The 26,363-nt window shown below is 31.5% G+C and overlaps 1 protein-coding gene across 2 annotated transcripts in view; it reads right to left on the reverse strand.

The window, feature by feature from the left end:
* The window catches only part of LOC143198841 (zinc transporter ZIP1), a 42,552-nt gene that overhangs the window by 4,669 nt on the left and 11,520 nt on the right, over nucleotides 1-26,363 (reverse strand). Inside the window, exons 1-3 of one of the 2 annotated variants that reach the window (XM_076408398.1) lie at nucleotides 19,474-19,583; nucleotides 7,004-7,495; nucleotides 4,807-5,231 (exon numbers count right to left, since the gene is read on the reverse strand). In XM_076408398.1, the coding sequence (XP_076264513.1) occupies nucleotides 4,807-5,231; nucleotides 7,004-7,416 (838 nt within the window). In that variant the 5' untranslated portion in view covers nucleotides 7,417-7,495; nucleotides 19,474-19,583. Of the gene's footprint in view, nucleotides 1-4,806; nucleotides 5,232-7,003; nucleotides 7,496-19,473; nucleotides 19,584-26,363 lie in introns of those variants that run through there. The other variant, XM_076408396.1, reaches the window with a different exon arrangement.

The following is a 26,363-nucleotide window of genomic DNA, read 5'->3' on the forward strand; positions in this document are numbered from 1 at the left end:
TCTTCGATTGATTACCAATGCCTATAGCTACGTATCCAACGAAGAACTGCACGATGACCTGAAAATCAAATGGATTTGCGAAGTTATCCAAGATTTTGATCGCCTTGAAACACGAAAGAAGATTACTAAAGCATACTAACATGGAAGCAATACAACTGCTGGACAGCGCGCAGGATGTCAGGAGATTGAAACGAACAAAACCATACGAACTTATATAAAGTGTATACATTTAGTGTAAACTATAGCTATAAGTTAATAATTAATAAATAATTATAATTTTATAATTGAGGAATACATACTGATGTATTTTCTCGCACTCGTCTTGCTTGTTAATTAATCCAAGTACATAGGAAAAGTAATGATAAATTAATTGTAAATTAAGATTGTACTAAGGGTATCTAATAAAGATGTTATAAAAAAAATAAAATTTTGAATAAACTATCGATACTTTTACCAATGATAATGGTGTCGTCGGCAGGCGTTCCAAGTACTGTTTCTTTTGCTGTTGGGATATCAGCAGTGTAGATCAGATACAGGAGTGGTCCCAAGACACTACCATGTGGAACTCCAGCCGATATAAGTTTAAGTGTTGAGAATACCCCTTGAGAGATAAGATACTTTAAATTTTCTTTCGAAAATGTATGATTCTAACAGTCGAAAGTAGTTCCGCGGTAGCAATTTGTTCATTTTGTAGATTAATCCCAAACGCTATACCCGGTCAAAAGCTTATGAGACGTCCGGGAATATTGCAGGGCAGTATTTCTTTTCCTCGAATGCCTTTTCAACAAGAATGGAAATTTGGTATTTCTAGAAATGGTTTAACACGTTTTAACAGTAGTTTCTCAAATAATTTTAAGCCGGTGGCCGCCAAATAGACCTGTAAGTTCCAACTTGTTTTGTCGGTCTGTCAGGTTTTTTAAGCATGATTATTAGACCAACTTTAAGACATTCCGGAACATGTTTTGGTCTTCAAACAGGCATTAAATATATATGTCAACATGATTATTGTTTTTCCTGGCAGCTCTTTCAATAACCCATAAGGTGAAAGATCATCAATTTCAGGAGCGTTTTTAACAGTTCTGGGGCAACTTCCATGGAAGAAATCAGGTTTATAGCTACATCGGCCTGATAAACAGGATATATATCTATTGTAGATTCTATATTATTCGGTTGGAATACGTTAGCTAAATGTTTCGCCAATAATTCAACTTTCGATCATTTTTAATAGGCGGTATTCTAATAATTGGTCTTTTAAATCTCCGAGTTGCTTGTGTGCTTCGGGGCTTAATTCACTTACACGTTTTCCGATGCTACTCTGTTTATATTCATTAATCTTTTTGTCTGATTACTAATTCTATTAAATATTATTTTTTCTACTAACAAATAATTGAATATACAGTAGTCTACGTTCAATGGAATGTAAATGGGGAAATGTATTTACTGGTATTAAGGCAAATTAATATAGATTACGGTAGTATTAACGATAACGGGAGAACAATAGTGATATCTTTATCATCGCTTTTATTAAGTCAACAAAATTACAAATCTGTTTCAATCTAATTCATTATAATGAGAAAAATATCATGATACCTGTGTATATTTTGTTGATGCTATACAGATATTTCACTCTTTATATTCTATTCGAAGAAAAATCGATAATATATTATTAGATTCGTTAGAATTAATTTGCATAATGGATAATTTTATTTAGCAGTTATTAGAATTTCGGCAAAAAATAGGAAACTATTTTGTTAAAAATTATTTTTTTATATATTTTTTATTACTTTTATTTTATATTGAATATGCTTATTACAATCAATATTTATAAAATTGCTTTCACATTATTGTGATTTAGTAACCTTATTTCATGTTTTTTTTGGTAAAATTTTGGCCAACTTTGTTAAATAATTTGATTTTGGAACCGTATGATGTATGGATATTATATATATTATTTACAGTTTATTGAATTATATTTAATAAATTCCTTCCAGAAATTAAATTTGGCTTTTAGTCAATCGTATTAATCAAAAAAGTGCGACGCCAGGTGTTAAGCACGTGATGTCATGTGACGCGTCTCCGTGCTAAAATCTGTTTAAGTACCAATCAAGTGACTTCACAAGAAAGTATTTCCTTTACAGGTTTCTATAATGAAAATTTAAACTAATTTCTGGATATTGGACGATGCGAAACTTCTTCCAGAGACATTGAGTTTTCTCTCTATGACTAAAATTGTGTTAAAATTTACATTTGACCTTTTTGAGGACGAATAAACTTGGAAAGTCCATCCTTTGAATTCGCATTAAAAGAAAAACGTCAAAAAGCAATCGTATAATTCTTACATTATATCTATACGTCCGACTACTTGTTTTTACTAGCCTTAGGACAGAAAATTACTATAGACTGTTTAGTAATTGACTGTTGACTGATTTTACTATTGACTGTTTCAATCGCCATTTTCGATCCAATTGATTTTAGAACATTTTACTATAGACTGTTTCGGTCGTGTATTTTCACTGACTATTTTCGGACCAATTAGATTCAATCGACTGATTTTTAACGTTCTGGCTTTGCCGTCCTAGCCGCGACGCTGAAAATAATATGTCGAAAAAATAATTTATTTTTATATAGTCGTTGAAAATAATTTATGCTTACATAGATTCATATGTAATATATATAGTTTTATGTTTTGTTTGTAGTATAATTGTAAATAATAATATATTGTACATTAATATAGCAGCATTTTGGTACTCTATAAGGTAAAAAGAACAACATTTTGATTGATAAATAGAAATATAATTTTGACTGCATCTATCTTATTTTGGCAACTATTGTTTTTTTATTGAATTTTTCGATTTTCTAAGTCTCTCGATGTTTGTTCGATGTTAGCTTTTTGAATGATAAAACTTCTTTCATTCAAGTTTCATCGAATTATAGAATGTTATTATTGGATAATGTTATTATATTAATAATACATTTATTATATTATGTCATGTTAGTTTCCGGATATTAAAATACGATTAAATATATTTGGGAACATTATTCCATTTCTCTTTTCGCACTGTTACTTGCCAATTTAATCTGTATAGCACGAGAATGCAACAATTATCTCCGCTTTTTCCTCTCCCAAAATTATTACTAGAAGGAATTCGTACCTGTCCGTACTGTTGTCATGAATGAAAAAATAGTCGAAATGTACATTTGACTGAAATAGTAATTACTATTTTCAGTCGCCAGTTTTTTTTATTATCGACTAGTTCGACTATTTATTTTATACCAATTTTTCACAAAGAAGTCTTGAAATTACAGAAAAATAAATATAGTAAAAGATATTTTAAGTGAATCTTGAAGTAATACAAAATCAATCAAATGCCTGAAATATTTAGAGCCATATAAAACGTAGTAATATTTTGCCGGCCTATATTAGTATGCAAAACAATACCAAAAATAACGGGGCCGATGATGACTAACCGAGGTATTGTAAAAATTCATTCACTGTATCGCAAAATTAATTCAGCTCATGTTTCGATACTCGGTGTATTTAAAAGGCAATTTTCTTACTTATCAACCCGCGTCCATTACGACCGAAACAGGCTCCGAGAGCTCCGCGCCGTATCTCGGTCACATACTGATATTTACGAAGACGGGATGTCAGTTCCGTTAAGGCAGTTCATTATTTATGGTCTTATGGTATTCAGTCATACGTCGTACGGTGTATGCATTCGAGTTTTGGTATTTTTACGTCAATCATGGGCATTGTTCCAATCCACGCCTTATTCTGACCGGCGTCCTCTGTGAGCATAATTATTTATGAGGACGGTTCCTATAGATTGAGTCACTAACCCTGCCGTATACGGCTAGTAGTGGCTATTTCTGGAGAATCCCAACCGTTATTCGGGAAAATTCGGTAGTTTCCGCCTGATTATGCGACGTTGCCGTTTACAAGCAGTCGAGAGGTGAATCCAAGGTAACTACAACAACCAATTTGACTCTGGCTTTGGTAGGAGCTGTGTTTTGTAAGGTTAAGAAATGTTTATAGTTTTGTTTGTTCTTGTACTTGATTATCATTGGTAGGCAGTAATGAATAAATCATCGATTTGTGAATATTGTCAAAAAAATCAATGTTGCAACATAGTACAACACTTCTAATCTGAACAGTTATATGAGAACATTCCATCAATTGAAAAGTCCCCACACTGACACATAGGCCTCTGGCGCTACTAGAATTAAATCCATATGTTTTTTAGTTAACCCTAACCCTCAAAAGATGCGTGTATAAATTTTACAGCTGTCGAATCATTAGTTTGTGAATTATAATATTTTGAGTGAAGCAACTTTTGTTATTGTGAAAAAAGAAAGGAATCTCGCTGGGAAGAAATTTTCGTCGAATGAAGAGGTGATCGCCGAAATCATATAATCATATAATCAGTGTATAACCCTTGAAGGGAATTATGTTGAATAAAAAAAACGAATTTTGCCAAAAACATGTGTTTTACTAAGACAGGCCGGGGGCTTTTCAATTTACCTGTTAAAATCTTCAAGTATACGTATAATTTTTAACAACTGGCAACGTTGCAAATTAAAATCCTTGTGCGCATGCCAGGATTCTCCAGGACTAGACTCTTGTAATAAATATATGTTTAAGGATTTAATGGTGCAAAGTAAAAATATGTAACCACTGGCAATATATTAATTATAACGTCACAGTATTTAATTAAATCATTGATTGCCCGCGGACAGTGATTGGCACCGAAAATTAAGAAATAATTTTTAATAAGTGTTATTTAATACATTCAAATAACAACTTACCAAGTGGGGTGACAACGGCAAACGTTCCTATATAGAGCAACACCAACAGAGTCTTCGTCTTCGATGATACCAGTTCGACGCCGACGCAGAATCCGATCACCAATTTGTGGGTAGCGATGGCGGCAAACAAGTACCATACTTTTTCGACGCTGCTCTCCAAACCGACGGCCAAACCCTCGAACACCGCATGAAAACTTAACGCCAACACGGCCAGGAAGCCGCTGAAAGAGTTCTTCAGAGAATCGTTGAGGGTATGATGACTGTGACCGTTGTGTCTGTCCATGTCGATGGTGGTCTGAGAATTCAGGAGCTCCTTGTTTGAATTGGAGATGTAACTGATGTTGCCGTCGTCGAACTTGTTGAGGGTAACGCGAGGAATGGTCATGTTCTCGGTTTTTCTGGAGCTGCATCTTATAGAAAGAGATCTGAAATGCAAAATAAAGCATATTATGTACAGTGCTAATAATTTTAAATTAATCTATTAAAACTTTTTCAATATTGCTTATGAAATGCGAAATATAAAGTAAATCAAACCTTGTCTTGTTAAGTTGAAAAAAATTGAAAACTAATAACATATATTTCCACTAAAAAATAAAAAAATTAAGTCATATAATTTACCCAAAATTTTTTTGCACATACGTCATTTAGATATTTAATATATTGCCTGCCACAATTGTAACTTTGTTTTAGAATCAGACATTATTTTCCCTTTCATTTTGTCCTAGTTAAAATGAGACACAATGCTGTCTGATTAGTTCCATCACGTACACGAATGAGCCTGTCTAAGTCGTCCGGTTGTCAGACGTTAGTGATAAGAGGTTATAACTCTAACCTATAAACTATTGTGGCTGTATAATTAACTGTAGTTTTTAGATGTACTATAATGTTAAAATAAATTATATTTGATAACATTTTTGTTCAATTATTTTATTTAGATTAGAGTTTTGTTATGTGTCAAAACCAAACTGAACTAAAACTCAGAGCCGATGCGACAACATCGCGACGTTTTGATGTCACAAATTGAGATGACGTATGTACAAAATAACTTTGAGTAGACTATATTATCGACATATATGTATAAATAGTTCGTCGCTTTTATTTTGCATCTCTTGGCCAATCAATTATGAACCGGTCAAACTGAATACAACTACCAAGGGTTTGTGATATTCATTGTAATTCATTTGCTGAAATTAAAATAAATAACAATCTTTACACAGAAAACACGCCAAAAAACACCTAACAACTTACTTTATAATAATTCCCAGCAACATTCGTTCACGATTTCAATAAAACATATCAAATACAAACTATGTTATTATTATTATGAAGATATCAGAAAATTGGTTGCCCCTTGTAGTCTCAAAACAGGTGTCATTTTTCCGTCAAAGAATTCGAATGTTGTTAAAAAGGCGGGGGAGATTTATACGTAAACAGAGTTGTATAAAAATTGAAATATCAAGGTCATCGAATGCTGTGTGAAGCTTACGAGAAGAAGACAAGAGTATTTTGTACAGCCAAAAAAAAAATTGAAGACGAAGAATGGATACTCGATGGAAACTATCCCACCCACCGTATTCTGCAAACCCTTCTCCTTCTGTTTACTACTTGTTCCAACATATGAGTCATGACCTGTTCGAGCAACATTTCACTTCTTAAGAATAATTAAAATATCACTTATAAATCATTTTTTCGAGATGGAATCCGTAAATTGCCTGAAAGATGGGAAAAAGTAGTGGTTATGGATAACTTTGAATAAAATACATTGTTCGGATTTTTCACAATAAAGTTTCAAATTAAAAAAATATTTAAAATTAATTTATTATAGTCGTAATTAAGAAATATAAACTATTTATAATGACATTCATTTTTCATCGGCAGTAAACATTCGTTTCAACAAAAGTTTGTGTTAATTTTATTTCAAATTCTAAGAACAAGGATTATATTAGATGCTTCCATGTGTTCTAACCACGTTTTCACATAAAAAAAGTTTACTGAGAAAAATTAGTGCAATTATATAATGAAAACACTTTCCGTCATTTCCTAACACTTTTCTCATTTCTCTAACAAGAGTCGTGTTAAGTTGAGTTGTTTAAATTGATACTTCGCATTTTGACCAATAGATATTACTGATCAAATATAATTCATATAAATTTCAGTTTCATATATGTTACAGTATAACAGTCTTAAACTATCTTACCTGTGTAAAGCTTCATCGTGTACTTTTCTATCTAAGAACAAATGAACTACTTCTTCGATTAAGTACACAAAGAAGAATCCTAAACAGAAACATAGCTCTGATAAGGGCAGACCTTTGAGACCGATGTCCGGTATCTTGTTCTGCTCTTCTAGAGATTGGAATAGCTCTCTTACTTCAGGCTGAAGGTGAATGAACGTGGTGAACAATAAGACTCCGCCACCGAAACAGAGCAATAGAGATAAAAGGAGATTCTTATCTCCGTCGTTGGATTTGAAGGAACCAATCAGTTTGGTTAATTTTAATGGAATGACTCCTAGGATAAAGGATGATACTCCCAAGACGGCCATAGCTACCGCCTTGGCTATAATGAGATCATTCGTCATACTGTTTGTGTTGGTAAAGATGTCGGCCATGATCTTAATTATAGTTTGCGATCTTTACTTGCTACTGATTAGGTATTTTTCTTCGATTGGTGGTTTTATAACGAAGAATCTGAAATAAAAGAAAAAAAAATTATTAATTATTTAAAAAAATCTTTATATATTATTATTTTTTTTTAGAGTTATATAAATTGTGTAACGGTTTATTGTGTACATTCAAGCAAAATTTGTGGTGAAGTAATTTCTGTTCAGGAAATAAACAAAATTAATTAAATAATAGCCATGGTCACTGCACATTCTTGACAATGAATGCGATAATAAACGTTAGTTCAATATAAATTACATCACTTGTTTCTCTAATTAAATAGATTATGTTTATTTGTTTATCTATCGGTATATGATGACAGACAGGTGGTTTAGTCTTGCAAAAACTACTCCAGGCCGAACTAACACAAATTACCCCTGATTTTACATTAACAAGAGGGCAATTAAAACGCGTAAGGTTTCAGTTAAAATAGTTATTTTAGAATCTATTTTTTTCACATTCGAATGATTGGAAATTGTTTAAAATAGTTATTAAAGCCAATTTTTATATTTTATGTAATTTGGTTTAGGTGTCAAGTAACAACATTACAAGTTATTTTCGTTAGGGACGATAAATAATGAACAATTTACTTTTAACAAAAATGTTGATATTAAAAATATTTTTAACCAGAAAATTGGACTGACATTAAAAAATAAATAAAACCGGCTTGGTGGTTAGTAAAGGCGATGGGACGGTCTTCCTACTGTTGCGATAGCCGCGGGTTCGAATCCTGCTGGGGCATAGTCGTACATTTATGTTTGTGATTGTTTAATATATGTGAATGTTCTAGGCAAGATTGTAAAATCCGACAAGGAAAATGATCCCAGTCAAGCCTGCAACCAGGCTGGGTAAGACAGACCAGATGTCTTCTGGGATGATGTCTAAAGTCGGTCACTCGCCACTCGGTAGGTTTTAATGCTGCGAACCGTGGTTCGGAACCCGCGTTAAACTTTAGGCCCAGTCCAGATAAACCCATAGTTGGTAAAAGGAGACTTTAAAATATATAAAAAAAATAAAAAATAAATAAATAAGGAACTCACTAAAAATTAAAAAATTATCAAACTTAAAGTAAAATATCTACATAGTAATCGTTGTAATAAGTAAATAAAAATAAACAAGAACCTTATTTAACCTGTCTACTACACATATTTTATATTCTACTATATACACACAATTTAGCTTAATACCTACCTAAACCTATTTATCTATATACAATATTATTTTAACTACTACCAAATGACTACTTTGAAGTCGGTGCCCAACCCCAACAGTCATAACAGGTGGGGTAAAAGTCCCACTACCATTTTGATTGCGTGCCATCTTGGTTTTATGACGTTGAGCTCAGTTTCGCTTTAACCATTGTATTGTGTAGACGCCCAAATATTATTATGTCTAATTATACGCCGCCAATGTTCTTCGAATTGTATTTGGTTGATGACTAAATTTCAGATACTTTATAAACTTTAGTACTGGTCCATTTTTCATAATTCTTAATTCAAGAAATTTTAATAGTATTATTATGAACATATTTTGAGATTATAAATAAAACAGTAAATAACTTCCAAGCAGGCGAATTAATTTTAAATATTCAGATAAGTTAAAAATAGAGAAAATTATTCATTCCCGGCTTTATTTCTATTGATACGTCAAATTCCTTTGTTATTTTAATAACCTCGAGAACATATTGTTATTTTCGTCATTAAATTATATTTTAAGAAAAGGACGTTAGCATTTTAACAAATTACTATATTGAGAATGTAACGTGATAAAACCTGTATATCAGCTTCCTTAATCTGATAATAAACCGAATGGTTTCCAGTTTTTCGCATCTTCTAGACTCGCCTTTCCCATGAAAACCGGTCATTTACTTAAAATGTTTCTTAGTTTGGACAGGTGTTACGCCGTACGTACGAGTGCCAGTCAATTTTTTACAGCATTTTTCTACAGATGTTTTAAAATATACGTTCTTGCTTAAAAATAAACTTAAAATGAAGAATAATATTATGCAAATTTGTGCAAAAACTATTAAGTGATTTTGGGTTTGCCTTTTGTAGTTAAGGCATAAAAAACACACAGCGTCGACCGTCAAAAGGGATTCACTAAGAACTATGACGCGTATAGTTGTTTTGTAGTTTGTATTATTCAACATATAAAATATTTTAAAGAATATTTTAATGAATTTAAGTGCCAAAAAAGATCAGTGACACAAGACGTGAATTATAATTGGAAATTTGAATATGTTCAACAATTGTTCTAAATAAAATTATATATATAAATATATATATATATATATATATATATATATATATATATATATATATATATATATATATATATATATATATATATATATGTATATATGTTAATATAGTCGTTTCTATTCAGTTCTTATTTACATTTAAGCAACTCTGCGTGATGTTCTGATTTTGCAAAAATAGATTTTTCATCAAAATTCACGACGCATTCACTAATACACGTTGTTGGTTATTCCATCTGAAGTTTTATTATGCAGCATCTGAACGTTGGTATTTCGGTTTTTCGTTTTAAAACATTTATATTTGAATATGTCCTTCGCCATTTCTGTTCGCGTTTCATGGTTTTTACATTGAGAGTGATGGATGGATACACTATTTTGATATGTTTATTACGGATATAAATGTATAACTGAAGCGGTTCATTATAGCTTCAAAATACGAGGTTTTTATGAATGTTGAAGAACACTTGAGAACGTGTCAAATCATATTATTGTTAGATTAATGAAGTAATGATAAAATATGCATTAAGTTAATTATTGTTACCTTGGCTTGTACATTATTTAGGGTTACCAGAGGTTATATAATACATTCTCTGGAAAAAATATAAATGTATTAATTTTTAATAACAGGTAAACTAACCTAATCCTTTTTTAAGGTTTTTTTTTGTAGTAATGTAGTAAGAGCAGTCATAGCACATAAGTGATAATTTCAAGTAAAAGAATAGGAATAAGTCACAATAAGCCATATCAGGTTAGTACTCTAACGAACTCTCTCTATTTTTTCTTTAGAAAGTCAGCTCAGAAGTTGAGTAAGTCAAGGAGTACCATCATCATCTACAGTAGAACCTAAAATCCGAAGTCATTCATCCTTTGTAGAAGAATATAACTGAATTGTCAGCAAGTTAAATCTGAAATCGGTGCACTAAAATTGGCTGAATGACTTTAAGCGTCCTTTCGTCATTATGAATGAAATCAAGCCTCACGATTTTGAACCAAAATATTTTCTCGGCCAGTTTGTGTTCAGAATTTGTGACCAACGAAGTGACAAACCATTAAAATACGATTTTTCAACATTCAGCATATTATCAGCGAAATTTAGATTTGGCTCTATTCATACCCCAAAATTTTCTTTCGTAGAAAGCAATACTAATGATAAATTGAAAAAGTAACGGCTGTAGTATAAGGACGTTTACTTTCATTCACGAAGAAACATCTACTATAAATAGTTTATTGCGAATTTCGGTTTCATTTCTGCAAACTACTAAATAACCTACGTAATGTAATAAAATTTTAGATATTGACGCTAAAAAATATCAGTTATGCTCTCAAAGTATTATATTATATAGGAATATCGATTAAATTCTCAGTAATTGTTATTATTGTATGTAATAACTCGTAGAGAATAATAACCATGCTAAAATATAGGTTTTTTCCTTTCATGGCCTTAACATGCCAAAAACTTATCGAAAAAATGAGTTCAAGGTATCGTGAATTATAATTAATAATTCCGGCAAATTTTATTATATTAAACACTCACTATTAATTTTTTGGATATGTATTTTCCAATATATAGTATTATTGTTTATAATAAGATCGATTAAACAATATTTGAAAAAATAACAAATAAACGTTAAGCCCGTAATGTTTTTTTTTACGTTAAAGGTGAACGACCTTGTCAAAGCCATAAAAACATATTTAAGAAAACATTGTTGTATATCAATAAAAATGTTAAATACTTTTTTATCTGTTCCCTGGAACTGTTTTAGATATTTTAGCAAATCGGTGATTACCTGTCTTAAATTTTTTTGTGTTTATATTTGTCCTAGACGAAAAGCTCCACCTTGAAATGTTAAATAATAAATCTAAACAGTCGAATTATACTGTAAAAGTCAAGTGGGCGGCCATTAGGTTGCATAGTTTCCTGGGTGACCAACTTGACATTCACTTTAGGTTTATTTTCTTTTTTTACATAACAATTAACATTTTAATTATACTAGGATTTGTGATTATCATTTGTAATCATTTCTGTTGTAAAAACAGTATTTAACTTATGTATAAGTTTATTAAGATCCCTATATATATCAAAAATAGTATAACATTCAATTCAATTGATTAACTTCCAAGGCCTTCCTCGAATTTTAGATCTATTCACTGATCCTGAACATATCAAAAATCAAAAAAAAGTTAATTGGATGTAGTTGGATAACGGCATTCATTTGGAAGAAAATCTAAATTATATATATCCGTATATAATAAGTTTTTGCTGTACAAACAATTTTTAAAAATTACTTGCATCTATACAATTCACTTATGGGAATGTTTTACAGGAAGTAATATTGACATAATACAAATATGCCAGGAAGTCCTGAGAAATGTTATAGATTCACCCAGATACATATTTGTTTCTATAGCAACAAGCATCGACACGGAAACCTTCGGATTCCTGTCATAGACAATGGCAAGACATAAGACAATACTTCACTGCCACGTTACCACCGAAGTGATGTAACCCTTAGATCACACTGAATTAGAACCCAGACTTTGTGATGTGCGATATGTAGTTGTTCAGTGAAGTGTACTAAATGATAAAAACACTAAAAAAGTACTAAGAGGTCTATTGAAAAGTCCCAAAAAGAAAGAAAACCAAACCGTGTGATGTGTGATGTGTAGTTGTTCAGTGAAGTGTACTAAATGATAAAAACACTAAAAAAGTACTAACAGGTCTATTGAAAAGTCCCAAAAAGAGAGAAAACCAAACCGTGTGATGTGTGATGTTTAGTTGTTCAGTGAAATGTACTAAATGATAAAAACACTAAAAAAGTACTAACAGGTCTATTGAAGACTCCCCTGACAAATAGATGGCGCTACTAGAATTAAATCCATATGTTTTTTAGTTAGCCCTAACCCTCAAAAGATACGTGTATAAATTTGGATCATTGTTTTGTGATTTATAGCACTTTGATTTAAGCAACTTTTGTTATTGTGAAACAAATGGATAAAAAGGAATTTCGCGTGTTGATAAAATATTGCTTTTTGAAGGGAAAAAATACAGTTGAAGCAAAAACTTGGCTTGATGCCGAGTTTTCGGACACTGCCCCAGGAAAATCAACCATCAAGGATTGCTATGCTAAGTTTAGACGTGGTGAAATGAGCATCGAAAACGGTGAACACAGGGACGACCAAAAGAGGTTATTACCGACGATAACATTTAAAAAAACCGCAAAATTATTTTCAATTACCGTAAATTGAAATTGAATGAAATAGCAGACACTTTAAAAATATCAACTGAACGTGTATATCACATAATTCAACGATATTTGGGTATGAGGAAGCTCTGTGCAAAGTGGGTGCCGCGCGAGCTCACTTTTGACCAAACACAACGACGAGTTGATGATTCGGATCAATGTTTGAAGATGATCAAGCGTAATAAACCCGAGTTTTTGCGTCGATATGTGACAATGGATGAAACATGGCTCCAATATTTTACTCCGACGTCCAATCGACAGTCATCCGAGTGGACTGCACACGATGAACCCGCTCCAAAGCGTGGGAAAATGTAACAGTCGGCTGGCAAGGTTATGGCGTCTGCATTTTGGGATGCGCATAGAATAATTTTTATTGACTACCTTAAAAAAAAGAAGAACCACAAACAGCGACTATTACATAGCGTTATTGGACCGTTTGAAGGAGGAAATCGCCGAAAAACATTCGCATTTGAAGAAAAAGAAAGTACTGCTTCACCAAGACAATGTCACACCGTGTCACAAGTCAGTGAAAACAATGGCAAAAATCCATCCCACCACCACATTCTCCAAATCTGGCCCTCAGCGAATATTTCCTGTACTCAGATCTCAAAAGAATGCTCGCTGGAAAGACATTTTTCGAATGAAGAGGTGATCGCCGAAACTGAGGTCTATTTTGAATTAAAGGACAAATCGTACTACAAAAATGGTATCAAAAGTTGGAGGGTCGCTATAATCAGTATATCATTCTTGAAGGGAATTATGTTGCATGAAAAAAACTAATTTTGGCAAAAAAATGTGTTTTATTATGGTAGGCCGGGGACTTTTCGATTGACATGTGATTAAAATGTTATTTCATTAGAGACTAAGTAAACGACAATGCATTTTTCTAGATACATACCTAGTTTTAAGTCACTGTAAAGACAAATTTAAAATAAATTAAATATTACTCTTCATTAAAACCGTTCAATTGACGTTAGTTATTCTCAGCAGTGTTATTTTCATTTAGTCTTAGCTCATTTTAAAGCACTTCTAGTTTTCTTTAAAGCTGTCTCCAAATGGTTATTGATTGAGATATAATTGATTCTCTATAGTCTATTCAATTTTTTTTGTACATACGTCATTAAGATGTTTAACGTGACATTTTCCCTCTCATTTCAGTCAAATGCAATGCAAAAGAGATGCAATGCTCTCTGATTAGTTCGAACATATAACTGAATGAGCCTGACAAAGTCGTTCCATTGTCAAACGTGTGTAAAATTCTTGAAAGCAATGGTGAGAAGATGTTATAACTCTAACCTATAGACTATCGTGACTGTATAATTGACTATAAGTTTTAGATGTATTATAATGTAAGATAAATTATATTTCATAACATTTTTGTAACAGATTACAATTTTGTTATCACAGCTATACTGAACTAAAACTCAAAGTTGATACGGCAACATTGCGACGTTTTGATGTCACAAATTTTGATGATGTATGTACAAAATACTTTAATAGCCTATATATATCTTTCATTACCAGTTACACATAACTAATTTGTAATGATACCAAAAAGATACTTTGTCCATTATATCAAAATCAGCACTCCTAAAACGTTAATACTAAATTTTAAACTAGTATAGAGCTTTTTTTATAGATTATCATAATCAAAAGTGATTAAGGATTATCAGCAGAAAAATATAATTTTTTGTCGCCATTGCTGAATCTTAACGTAACGTAAAAGTTTAAAAACAATCAAAGCCAAGCACGTCAACATAAGCAAAATTAGACATTATTGCTTTAAAATATGTTAATACGAACTAAACGATCACAAAAAATGAATAAATATTTTACTGCATGCTGTATTTTACGGTGCAAATATGATTTTGTAATTTATAGCCATGAAATGCCAATAATGATCACAGTAAAAAATCTGAATCACGTTTGTATGCAGTACGTATTATTCACTAAGCAATAACTATGGATTATATGAAATATTGTTTTTCTGTGTAAAAAATACTCATATGATATTTACAGTTCATTGCAGTATTTCAACATATGAAACATTAGAATAATGTCTATATAAATACGTTCATTCATTTTCTGTTCAAATGTTCCTTAATAGATCTACCTAGTAATATTTAGATAATTATGATATCTAGAAACAATTTTTGTTTTTGGAAATAAACAAATAGTTTCTGTTAAAAATCAGCCAAAAACTGGGTACTGAATGTAGTATGAGAGTAGTGTAGTTTAAGTGATGTGATATCCTTTAAACTACAATCGTTAAGTAGTTAAAAAAAGAATATAGAGAATAAAAATACCGTATTAGATATTAGATTATAAATATTATCAGAATAAATGTGAAATACTGTACATTAAAAAAGTTAAGGTAGTTAAAAGATTTTGCTAGTTAAAATCATCGAAAGCAATCCGAAAAGTAGGCGGACTGACATTTATTGTTGCATAAACACCAGGTGATAATGCTGAATAAAGTTAAAGGAAATTATGCTGAAGAATATTTATTTTAACAAGCATCAACAAATAAAAACTACATACAAATTACAAATCATAACGTTCTTCTATTCCCGCGACAATGTTGCAGACGTGGGTGCTATATAATGAATTAAAAAAAAACTTTATAAATTTCCGGACATAAAATGTGAAAATTCGACAATTCAGTTAATTACGCTGAAAGAAGTAACCAAAGTTATCAAAGCTGATGTTAATCCGAAGAAATCACCAAGCTATGACTTAATAACAGGACAATTGTTGCAAAAACTACCAAGAAATGGAATTATAAAACACACCAACTTGATCAATGCAGCATTTCGATTAAAACACGTCCGAAAATTATTACAGCCTATAGTTATCAGTTATATTGTTAACATACCTACAAATCAATTTGGGTTTATTAACAAACATTCAACAATTGACCAAGTGCATAAAATATCTGTCATCGTAACAAATGAGAAGCCATTGAAGGGAAAAATGTTTATTAAGCTATATTCTTAGATGTGGCATATGCTTTCGATAAAGTATGACATGACGGCCTTGTTCATAAGTACAGAAAATATTACCAAAACAACATACTGAACTATTTAAATCTGCCAAAGTGTGTAGAGTCCTACAAGACGAAACCTAATCTATAATAAATGAAACTAACGCAACTGTACTGCAAGAAAGTATATTGGGGGCTATTTCTTTACCTACTCTACGTATGTGATATACCACAAATGGAGAATATCACGATGGCTACATTAACTGATTACTACTTACAATCTAGGAAGATCATTCCTTATAGAAACAACGCTAAGTATCTCGAAATAAATCTTGATGCAAGACTTCGATGTACAGAAGAATGGGAAAGAACTGGGGTTGAAGTATAGAAAAATGTATTGGTTAATTGGAACAAAATCGCAATTATCAGTACATAATAAATTGATACTATACAAACAAGTATTGAAACCTATACGAAATTCAATTATGTGATTTCCAGAACAAAATCCTGAGAAGTATTGTAGGTGCACCTAGATACTACACGACTGATTACTTACACCGAGACCTTCATATATCGACTATCAATCAGGAAATCGAAAGAATTGCAAGGAGATATGACGACAGATTCTCTTATCTTGTCAATATCGAAGTAATACAACTCTTGGTCTTGTGTAGCTTAGTGTAGTGAGGTGCATTTAATGGTGGGTCCTCCTAGTTATAACAGGTGGGGTAAAAACCCCGCTACAATTTTAATTGCCTATAACTGTGCTCAAAGAAGAGATAAGTAAGTTTGGTTTTCATAAAAAGTTCTTTTGATCTTTTTATTTTTGTTTTTATTTTTTATTTTAATTTTACTTTTTTTTTCGTTATAATTGAAAAATTATATCGGCCAAATGGTGACGCGACTCGCTGTGGAACTTTCGGCTCTTTTTAAGGTATTCTTCATGACATCCTGCAACATCTGAGGCAAAATTTCTTCAATTTCATTGGACGAGCGGTCTGTGATGAGGCCCCATCTTGCTGAAACCGCATGTCCTCTAGCTCTTCCATTTCAGGCACAAGAGTTTCCAATCATGTCTCGGTACCATTCAGCAGTAACAGTAACTGCAACACCTTGGTTATTTTCAAATAAATAGGGACCTATGATGTTTCCAGCATGATTACCACACCATACATTTGTTTTTAGTGTAAAACCAACTGTTCTGTTTATTGACATGGCCATTGAGGAGAATATGAGCTTCATCGCCCATTATAAATGTAGACCAAAAATCCTCAATTTCACCAAACAGCCTTAGGATTGCATTACTGTACTCAATTCGTCTCCATAATAAAATTTGGACGTCTACACAACACACTGGTCTGCACAAACACAAACGAAACTGAGGTAAACATCACATAACCATGATGACGCGCAATCAAAATGGTAGCGAAACTTTTACCCCACCTTATGTATCTAAATTTAAGTTATCGTAAAGACAAATTGTAGGTTAGTCGGCAACGATTATTAACAATGTAATAAATACATTAAAAAAAATTAACATATATTTATTAAGATTCCAAGTTAATTTTGGTTCAAAACAACAACCATTGATTGTTCTCGAAAAAAAAAACAATATAGCGTTCAACCGAATAATATGTTATATCTCGGCGTCTTCAACGAACGTCTTGACCCAGAACGCCTTGCATGTATTGCGTCCAGCGGTTGAGCGCTTGTTTTGAACACGGGCGATTTCGACGTTCTTCGTTCTGAGATCGAAACCGGTATAAACGGCGCGAATATCCTCTTTTCGTCGTCATTTTTATTCATCCTCGATTACCTAATGGCATCTATTGTTATGTAATTGTATTTCGTTACAATGATGTTTCTTAAAACCGCAATCTGTAATTTATTTACACCTCAGTTTATCAAGGAACAATCGACTTTAAGATCGAAGGTCGATCTTAAGCGACTGTTTTCGTGAAGTATTATCACGTGTTTAAATAATACCTTTCATAGTCTTGCATCACTTAATGAAAGATTTGAAAATGATATAACTTTTTCTGTATCGTGTTTTTTATTATGTCATTTTCCTGAACTGTATTAAATATATTGTCTTCTAAGATTTAGAAAAAGTTGGACCACAGAGATTTGGCATCATCATTTGGTAAGTTCGACGATACGCTGAAATCTTCAAATCCTTTGTCTCAGCTAGGATGTTTAGAGCTCACTCAGAAATAAATGAAACAGAAGCATGAGTACCGCAAAGCATTGTTTTACATTGGCATATCACAAATAGAAAATGTTGCATTTTATAGCTATATTTGCTGATGAAATAACCAGAAAACTTTAACACGAAAATTATAATATAAAACAGTGAACACAGATATAGAGAATAAAAGTTAACGAGAGTACATATTGATTTCCCCTAGAACCAAACCGTTCATATACCAATAAATATGATACTATTATCCCATACAGAAACAATGCTAAATATTTTGTGATGAATCTTGACGCAAAATTTCGTTGAAGGAGCACATAAAAAAGAAAAGAAAAGAACTCAATTAAAATTAAAAAAAATGTATTGCTTATTTGCAAGAAAATCTAAATTATCCTTACATAATAAGTTGCAGCGATACAAATAGATGCTAAAATCTATATGGACGGACGGAATTCAGTTATGGGGATGTTTTGCGAAGTAATGTTAATATCATACATGTATTTCAGAATAGTGCTGAGAAGTACTGTGGATGAACCCATACATTACAGGATAAATACTGATGCTTTCGGATTCCAACTGTTATAAAGGAAATCAAGAAATTCGCCACAAGACATGAGGCAAGTTGCTACTCCAATGTTAAACACCGAAGTTCTTCAACTATTAGAAAACACTGAACTGGAATGCAGACTCAAGAGAACCTAAACGTGCAATCTTCTATAGTTCTGTGGTGAGGTTCACTAAATGACAAAAATGCTGAAAAATACTACTAGCCTTTATTTTATTTTATTAGAAACTAAGGACCAATGATCCTTCTTAGATAAATACGTAGCCATCTAGTATATCAAGCTCAATGTTGTCAGCACAGTTTCTACAATCAATTTACTTGAAAATTGGTTTGAGCCTTCCTTATACATTATATTATAGTACAAAGTAAAGCTATAACAAAATTAGAATTTAAAAAAACTCAGGAAAAATACAAATATTTTCTTTTTTTCCAACATCCATAATTTGGGAAAAAAGCAAAAATTCAAAAACCTGTCGTCAAATAAAAATTTTTAAACAAAAATAGTGTATTGCATAAAGTATTTGTTTTCTAAACAGATATCTGGATTCGTGGTTAAGAATATTCATTTTAACACCTACATTTCAATAAAAATTATTTGTAGCTTCAATAAGTCGACAAAAAACATGGTGTAGAATAACCAAACAAAATAAATGGCAGGCTCGAAATAAAATCTATTAAAAGCCTCATTCTATTTTCGCTATAAACCAATCGCCAAACAACCCAAACGAAAAGATCTTCACGCATATTATTTCAATACTTACACGAGAAAATAAATTAATGACATCAACACATAAAGAACTATTAACTTCAATTGGCCTACGGTACCGCTAGATATAGATATTTTGCTTCGCTTTCGAGAAATTGAATCATCTTAACATAAATACTCACTGAACTCAATAACGGGCTATTTTAGGAACGGATTCGCGACTCGCTAAAAATAACGTTTCTGCATTTTTTTTCTTTATATCATTTAATTCCAGTGGACATATGCATATATAAAATAAATAAGCTGTTATTCATATTAGATAAATAGAAAACTTTTTAAAAATAATACGTTCCTGATATAAATGAAAATATAAAAAGTTCTTCCAATAAACCAGCCAATGCACGTCATCAAAATATATAATGCAACGTTGTCGCGTCAAATTTAAGTTTTCGTTTACTTTGACTCTGACAACAACATATTATTGTAAATAAAATAGTAAAATAAATATAGCGTTATAAAATATAATTTATTTTAACATTATAGTACAACTAATACATTTAGTCTATTCAGAGTTATTTTGTACAAACGTCATCTAAATTTGTGACATCAAACCGTCGCAATATTGCCGCATCAACTCTGAGTTTTATTTAATTCAGTTTGGCATTGACATACAATAAAATTCGAATCTAAATAAAATAATTGAACAAAAATGTTATCCCATATAATTAATTTTAACATTATAGCACATCTAAAAAATACAATTAATTATACAAACACAATAGTTTATAGGTTACAGTTATAACCTCTTATTACTACTGCTTTCAAGAATTTTGCATACGTCTGACAACCGGACGACTTTGACAGGCTCATTCATTTACATGTTCGAACCAATCAGACAGTGTCTCTCTTTGTGTCTCTTTTTAACCAAAATAGAGAAAGAATAAAAAGGAAAATATTGTCCGATTCTAAAACAAATTTACAAATTGCGGCAGGCAATACATTAAGCATCTTGACGAGGTATGTACAAAAAAACTTTGACTGGACTATATTTATTGGAAGAATAACCAATATATTTTTTGTATTTTAACTCTAGTTATTTTATTTCTTTTTGTTATGCTCAAACAGTATAAATGCCTTACTTGTCTATTAATGCAAGTGGAACAGAACGCCAGTCATAAATTAATTTTTAAATATAATATTGTACTAAGCATCTCTAATGTAAGATATAATTAATTTAAAAATTGTATAGTCAGCAAAAGCTAACATTACCTATTTACCATTATCTTGAACATCCATAACATTTACACACACACGTTTATTATTTTCTAAAATACATTCTACCTATAATCTTCACCATTAGTTTCCAATTATTTCGAGAGGTTTTAAATTCATTTTTAGAGTTTATTTACATTTATATTAATAATTTAATTTAAATGATGAAAAACCATGTGGAAATCGAATAAAAGCGAAAGTTGTCATAATATAATATCAGGAATTCTCTATATACAATTAATGTCGAATTATGGAAAACTTTATTAGTTTTCATTAAAATTGTATAATCACTTTCCAAGTTTAAACAAAGCCGAATATTCAGTTTTACACTTTCCTGTAGCAGTAAAAGTTTTTTTTCGAGAAGCGAACCGAGCAGGAGGTGCACTTTTTGTTGCTTCGCAGAAAGAAGAAAAAACACCCGAGGTCGGCCATTATACGAAGAACTGATGAAAGGCCCAGATACCTATGGGGAAAACCGAGTTCACGCGTTAATCTAAACGGACAAAATGAAAGTAGCCGAGCGTGATTTTCTGAACATCACTGTAACTGAATGAAATCAGGCAGCATATACGTACACGATTATTTATTTATGTAAATATACATATATATTTTTAGCATTAAATTATTTTAATATTCAAGACGGTAAGATATGCAAGAATGGTAAAATGTAGGCTTGGAAAACTGATTTTGAAAGGGTTATTGAACCGTTAGATGAAATAACTAGTTTGTGAAGTTTATGAATGATATAACAAAACTCAACGACATTATAAATATGTCCGTAAAAATTCTCGCTGTATTTTTGTTTTATTATATCAAATGATATATCAAATGTATTCCAATAAAGGCAATCTACTTCAATCAAAATATGTTGAGTTATGTACAGAAGAGTTTTTCTACAACACACATTTTTAAACTCGTCAAATGCAGAAAGAGTGAATGAATATTCTCATTCCATTTTATAGAAACCATTTTTTAGCACAATAAGACATTATGTTGTCGAACTTCTATTCTGCTTAGTTTTATTTGTGCCTATGAAAATAAAATGTATATTCAGCTAACAGGTCAATTGAAAAGTCCCCGGCCTGACACATAGATGGCACTACTAGAACCTCAAAAGATGCGTGTATAAATTTGATAGCTGTCGGATCATTAGTTTGTAAATTATAGCATTTTGAGTGAAGCAACTTTTGTTATTGCGAAAAAAAAATGGATAAAAAGGAATTTCGCGTGTTGATAAAATATTGTTTTTTGAAGGGAAAAAATACAGTTGAAGCAAAAACTTTGCTTGATACCGAGTTTCCGGATACTGTCCCAGGAAAATCAACAATCAAGGATTGATATGCTTAAGTTTAAACATGGTAAAATGAGCACTGAAGACGATAAACGCAGTGGATGCCCAAAAGAGGTTGTTACCGACGGAAACATTCAAAAAATTTAAAAAATGATTTTGAATGCCCGTAAATTGAAATTGAGTGAAATAGCAGACACTCTAAAGATATCAACTGAACGTGTAAATCATATCATTCATGAATATTTGTGTATGAGAAAGCTCTGTGCAAAGTGGGTGCCGCGCGAGCTCACATTTGATCAAAAACAACGACGAGTTGATGTTTCGGAGCAGTGTCTGAAGATGATCAAGCGTAATAAACCCGAGTTTTTTCCTCCAACATTTCACTCCGAAGTCCAATCGACAATCATACCAGTGGGAAGACGCAACAGTCGGCAGGCAAGGTTACAGACTGTTTATAATAAAAGAAGAGGAAGCCTAGAGAAACAAAATCATAATTATAAGTACATAATAAATTGCTAATATGCAAGAAAGTTTCACAACCTATATGGACATATGGAATACAATTATGGAGATGTTCCGCGAAAAGTAATATATGTTAGATACAATAAACGTTTCACAGAACAAAGTCCTGAAAAGTGTTGTGTATCCCAATACTAACATATAGAACTGATTACTTACACTGAGGCCTTCAGGTAGCCATTGTCATTCAGAATATCAAGAGAATCGCAAGGTGACATTAAGAGAGACTTCATTCTCATGCCAATCAAACTGTTCCAGCTCTTGGATAACACCACAACAGGGCACAGACTCAAAATAATCAAACCATTTGATCTTATGTAGTATGGTATAGTGAAGGGCATTTAATAGAAAATTGGCATTGGTAGCACATAATCATTATAACACCAGAGACTAAAATAGGGTCGATGGGTCCTCCTAGGATATATAGGCCAGATTGTAGGTAGACAAATTGTAGGTTAGTCGCCAACAATTAGTCATTATGAAAGATTTATTTATTCTTATGATTATTTATTTATCATTATCCAATCTCTCTACGTGAACCTGTCACTGAGACTGGGGATCTCTCTAGCCCCGTGTGCTGTTGTACTTCCCCTCCACTCAGTCCTAGTGCTAGCTTATTCGTGTATTGTACACAATAGTCTTTTCAGATATCTTTAATATTCGTATATTGAGGTCTAAATACATCTTTTTGTTACTTATGCTTTAGGGAACATTGAAAATGCTTCTTAGAGCTTTGCTCTGAAATATTTCTAAAATGTTGATGTTGCTGTGTCTTGAAATACCAGTGGAAGTGTCGACCTATTAAGTTGTTTAAGCTATGTCTAAACGTGCTTCTGCCAAGTTAATCTCCGCTCCAAATTAAGACCCAAGTATTTGGCATCTTCTTATTGCAGGATTTCTTCGTTGTATAATTTTATATACGGGCAAGTTACTTTCCTGATTGTATAAGTTACATGAACGGACTTGGTTTGGTTTGTCCTTATTCTCCACTGGTTGAACCTTTATCTATTTCATTTAGATGATATTGAATGTAAGATGAAACAGTTTTTGAGTTAGAATATAAGAAGAGCAGTGTCGTCAGCGTAGGTCGCAGTTATTGTGTCTTCTTTAAATGGAAGGTCCACAGTATAAATCCAGTATAAAACTGGTCTCAGTATACTGTTCTGAGTTATGCCCAAAAAAGCAGCGGAGCATTATAGTATATTCTCTAGGCATTTTCTAATGATGTTATGCTGAAAATTATGTTATTTAGGTGCACTCTCATTCTGTTTAAGAAGTTTTTTCCATTAGCTTACTAATTACTGGTAAGAGGCTTCCAATGACTCATTTTTCGTGCGTTAACATTATTTTAGGAAGTTTCAGACGCTAAAAATGGTTAATTAATTAATATTTTATGACTCCCCAAGTCCCTATCACACCTTTTTCGCATAAAAATCGACACTACCAATATCTATAAAAAAAACTATAATATCTACATCTACATATTTTCTTGAAATCGTATTGGACTATCATATCTCGCATGTTATTAACGTCTCTATTCAATAAGTTCAACGCAACAAAAACTATGTTATCCCGACAAATAAAATCATTCTTGATGAATATTTTATCATAAAAAATAACTAGCACTGAAAATATATTGTTTAAATAAAACAACAAAAAAAAAACAAATGACCAAAACAAATAAAATCGTAATTATTTTAAGAAACATATAAAACGTGATTTAGTGAAAAATCAAGAAAACTTACATTTATTTCGAAAGTCAGTAAAAATAGCTAGATTTACAAAAACAATACACATATCCTATGTTTGTTGTTCAAATATTAACATTTTGTACATATAAAAAACTCTATAAAAACCTGTTGCAAACATATACGAGATTTTTTTGTTCTAAATATGCTTTTAGTATTTTTCTCTCGTGAAACTAAATGACTCATGTCTAAAAAGGGCACTGTTCTAAATTGAATTTAGTGATATATTATTTATATTTATATCTATTTACCTATTTTTTAAATATTTCATCATTAGAGTAGTCTTTTTTAACTTTGTGTGTTTTGCTCTTGATATTAATTCAATTTCTCAAGGCCATTCTTTTCAGATATTAACCTACGTGATGAATACAATTGTTCTGTATTAGCTCTACTATCAGTTTAAGCTTTCTAAAATATCTACTCACTTATCTCACTTCTTTTGAATATAACCAATGATTTCCAGATACATATCAACATCTGTAAATAGTTTTCTAATGCTCTAATGTTTATAACGTATAAGTTATGGTCTAAATGGTTTTAATTTTTGGTATATGACGTTTCAATCAATAATAATATGTTTCCTGTCTTCGTGAACGTATCTCAGTTCATATGCAATTATCTTATTTATGGTTTATTTCCGCTCTTAATCTTAATCAGTCACTTTTTTGTTTGACATTATTTAATCTAAATCAGAGTCACAAATTTGTTGACTGTATCCTTCTTAAAAGTTGATTTTAAGTGTATATCTCTCTAACACTGCTATATATTTTAAGTCAGTAAACATATCTAGATTTACAAAACCAATACACATATCCTATGTTTGTTGTTCATATATTAACATTTTATATAAATAATGAACTCTATAAAAACCTGTTGCAAACATATAAGAGATTTTTTTGTTTTAAATATGCTTTTAGTATTTTTCTCTCGTGAAACTAAATGACTCATGTCTAAAAAGGGCACTATTCTAAATTGAATTTAATGATATATTATTTATATTTATATCTATTAACCTATTTTTTAAACATTTCATCATTAGAGTAGTCTTTTCTAACTTTGTGTGTTTTGCTCTTGATATTAATTCAATTTCTCATGGCCATTCTTTTCGGATATTAACCTCCCTGATGAGTAAAGTTGTTCTGTATTAGCTCTACTATCAGTTTAAGCTTTCTACAATATCTACTCAATTATCTCACTTCTTTTGAATATAACCAATGATTTCCAGATACATATCAACATCTGTAAATAGTTTTCTAATGCTCTAATGTTTATAAAGTACTAGCGACCCGCCCCGGCTTCGCACGGGTGCAATGCTGATACTAAATTAAATACACTACAGAAAAAATATGAACGTTGTATATAAAAACATAGCGGCCCGCTCCGACTTTGCACGGGCATAAAATATATATGCCTATGTCACTCAATGAAAACATGATTAAAATCGATCCAGTATTTTTGGTTCATTCATTACTGCCCTTGGCTTGCACGCATCAAATTTGGAGTAAAACAATTCCTCTTCCCCTATAATTACTATGAAGATTTCCTGCTATCTTTGGAATATCTAAATTCATACAATTTTTATTACATTACACATATTTAAACGCAAATTTTAAATTTGTAATATCTCCTAAAATATTTGTTTAATTTACATGCTGTAAAGAACCATATTGATCTATATTAATTGCACACTGTATTTAAGGTACTTAATTCGATAAGGATTAATGCCGTATTGCTTAAAATAGCTTCGTAAATAAGACATTTTCTCACGTAAAAAGTAAACAATAAAAATGGTTAATGTGGATTATCCCTAAAAGATAAACATATACCATCGCGGACTTTTTTGTAGACCTTTTTATGGTATACAATACTGTAGTACATTAATTTGATCTAACTAGTAGTTAGGCAGCGTTTTTGCTAATTGCTGAATAAGCCTAAAAAAATAGGTTAATTTACGACATCACGTTAGAAACCTCTAAAATTAGCAATGTTGCCTTAGTATATTATGCATGTATTATACATATAAACCTTCCTCTTGAATCACTCTATCTATTGAAAAAAACCGCATCAAAATCCGTTGCGTAGTTTTAAAGATTTAAGCGCACATAGGGATATAGA

Source organism: Rhynchophorus ferrugineus, unplaced genomic scaffold, assembly GCF_030347505.1.
Source record: "Rhynchophorus ferrugineus isolate W39M unplaced genomic scaffold, kcgeb_rfMv2 rfM6, whole genome shotgun sequence".
Lineage (NCBI taxonomy): Eukaryota > Metazoa > Arthropoda > Insecta > Coleoptera > Curculionidae > Rhynchophorus > Rhynchophorus ferrugineus.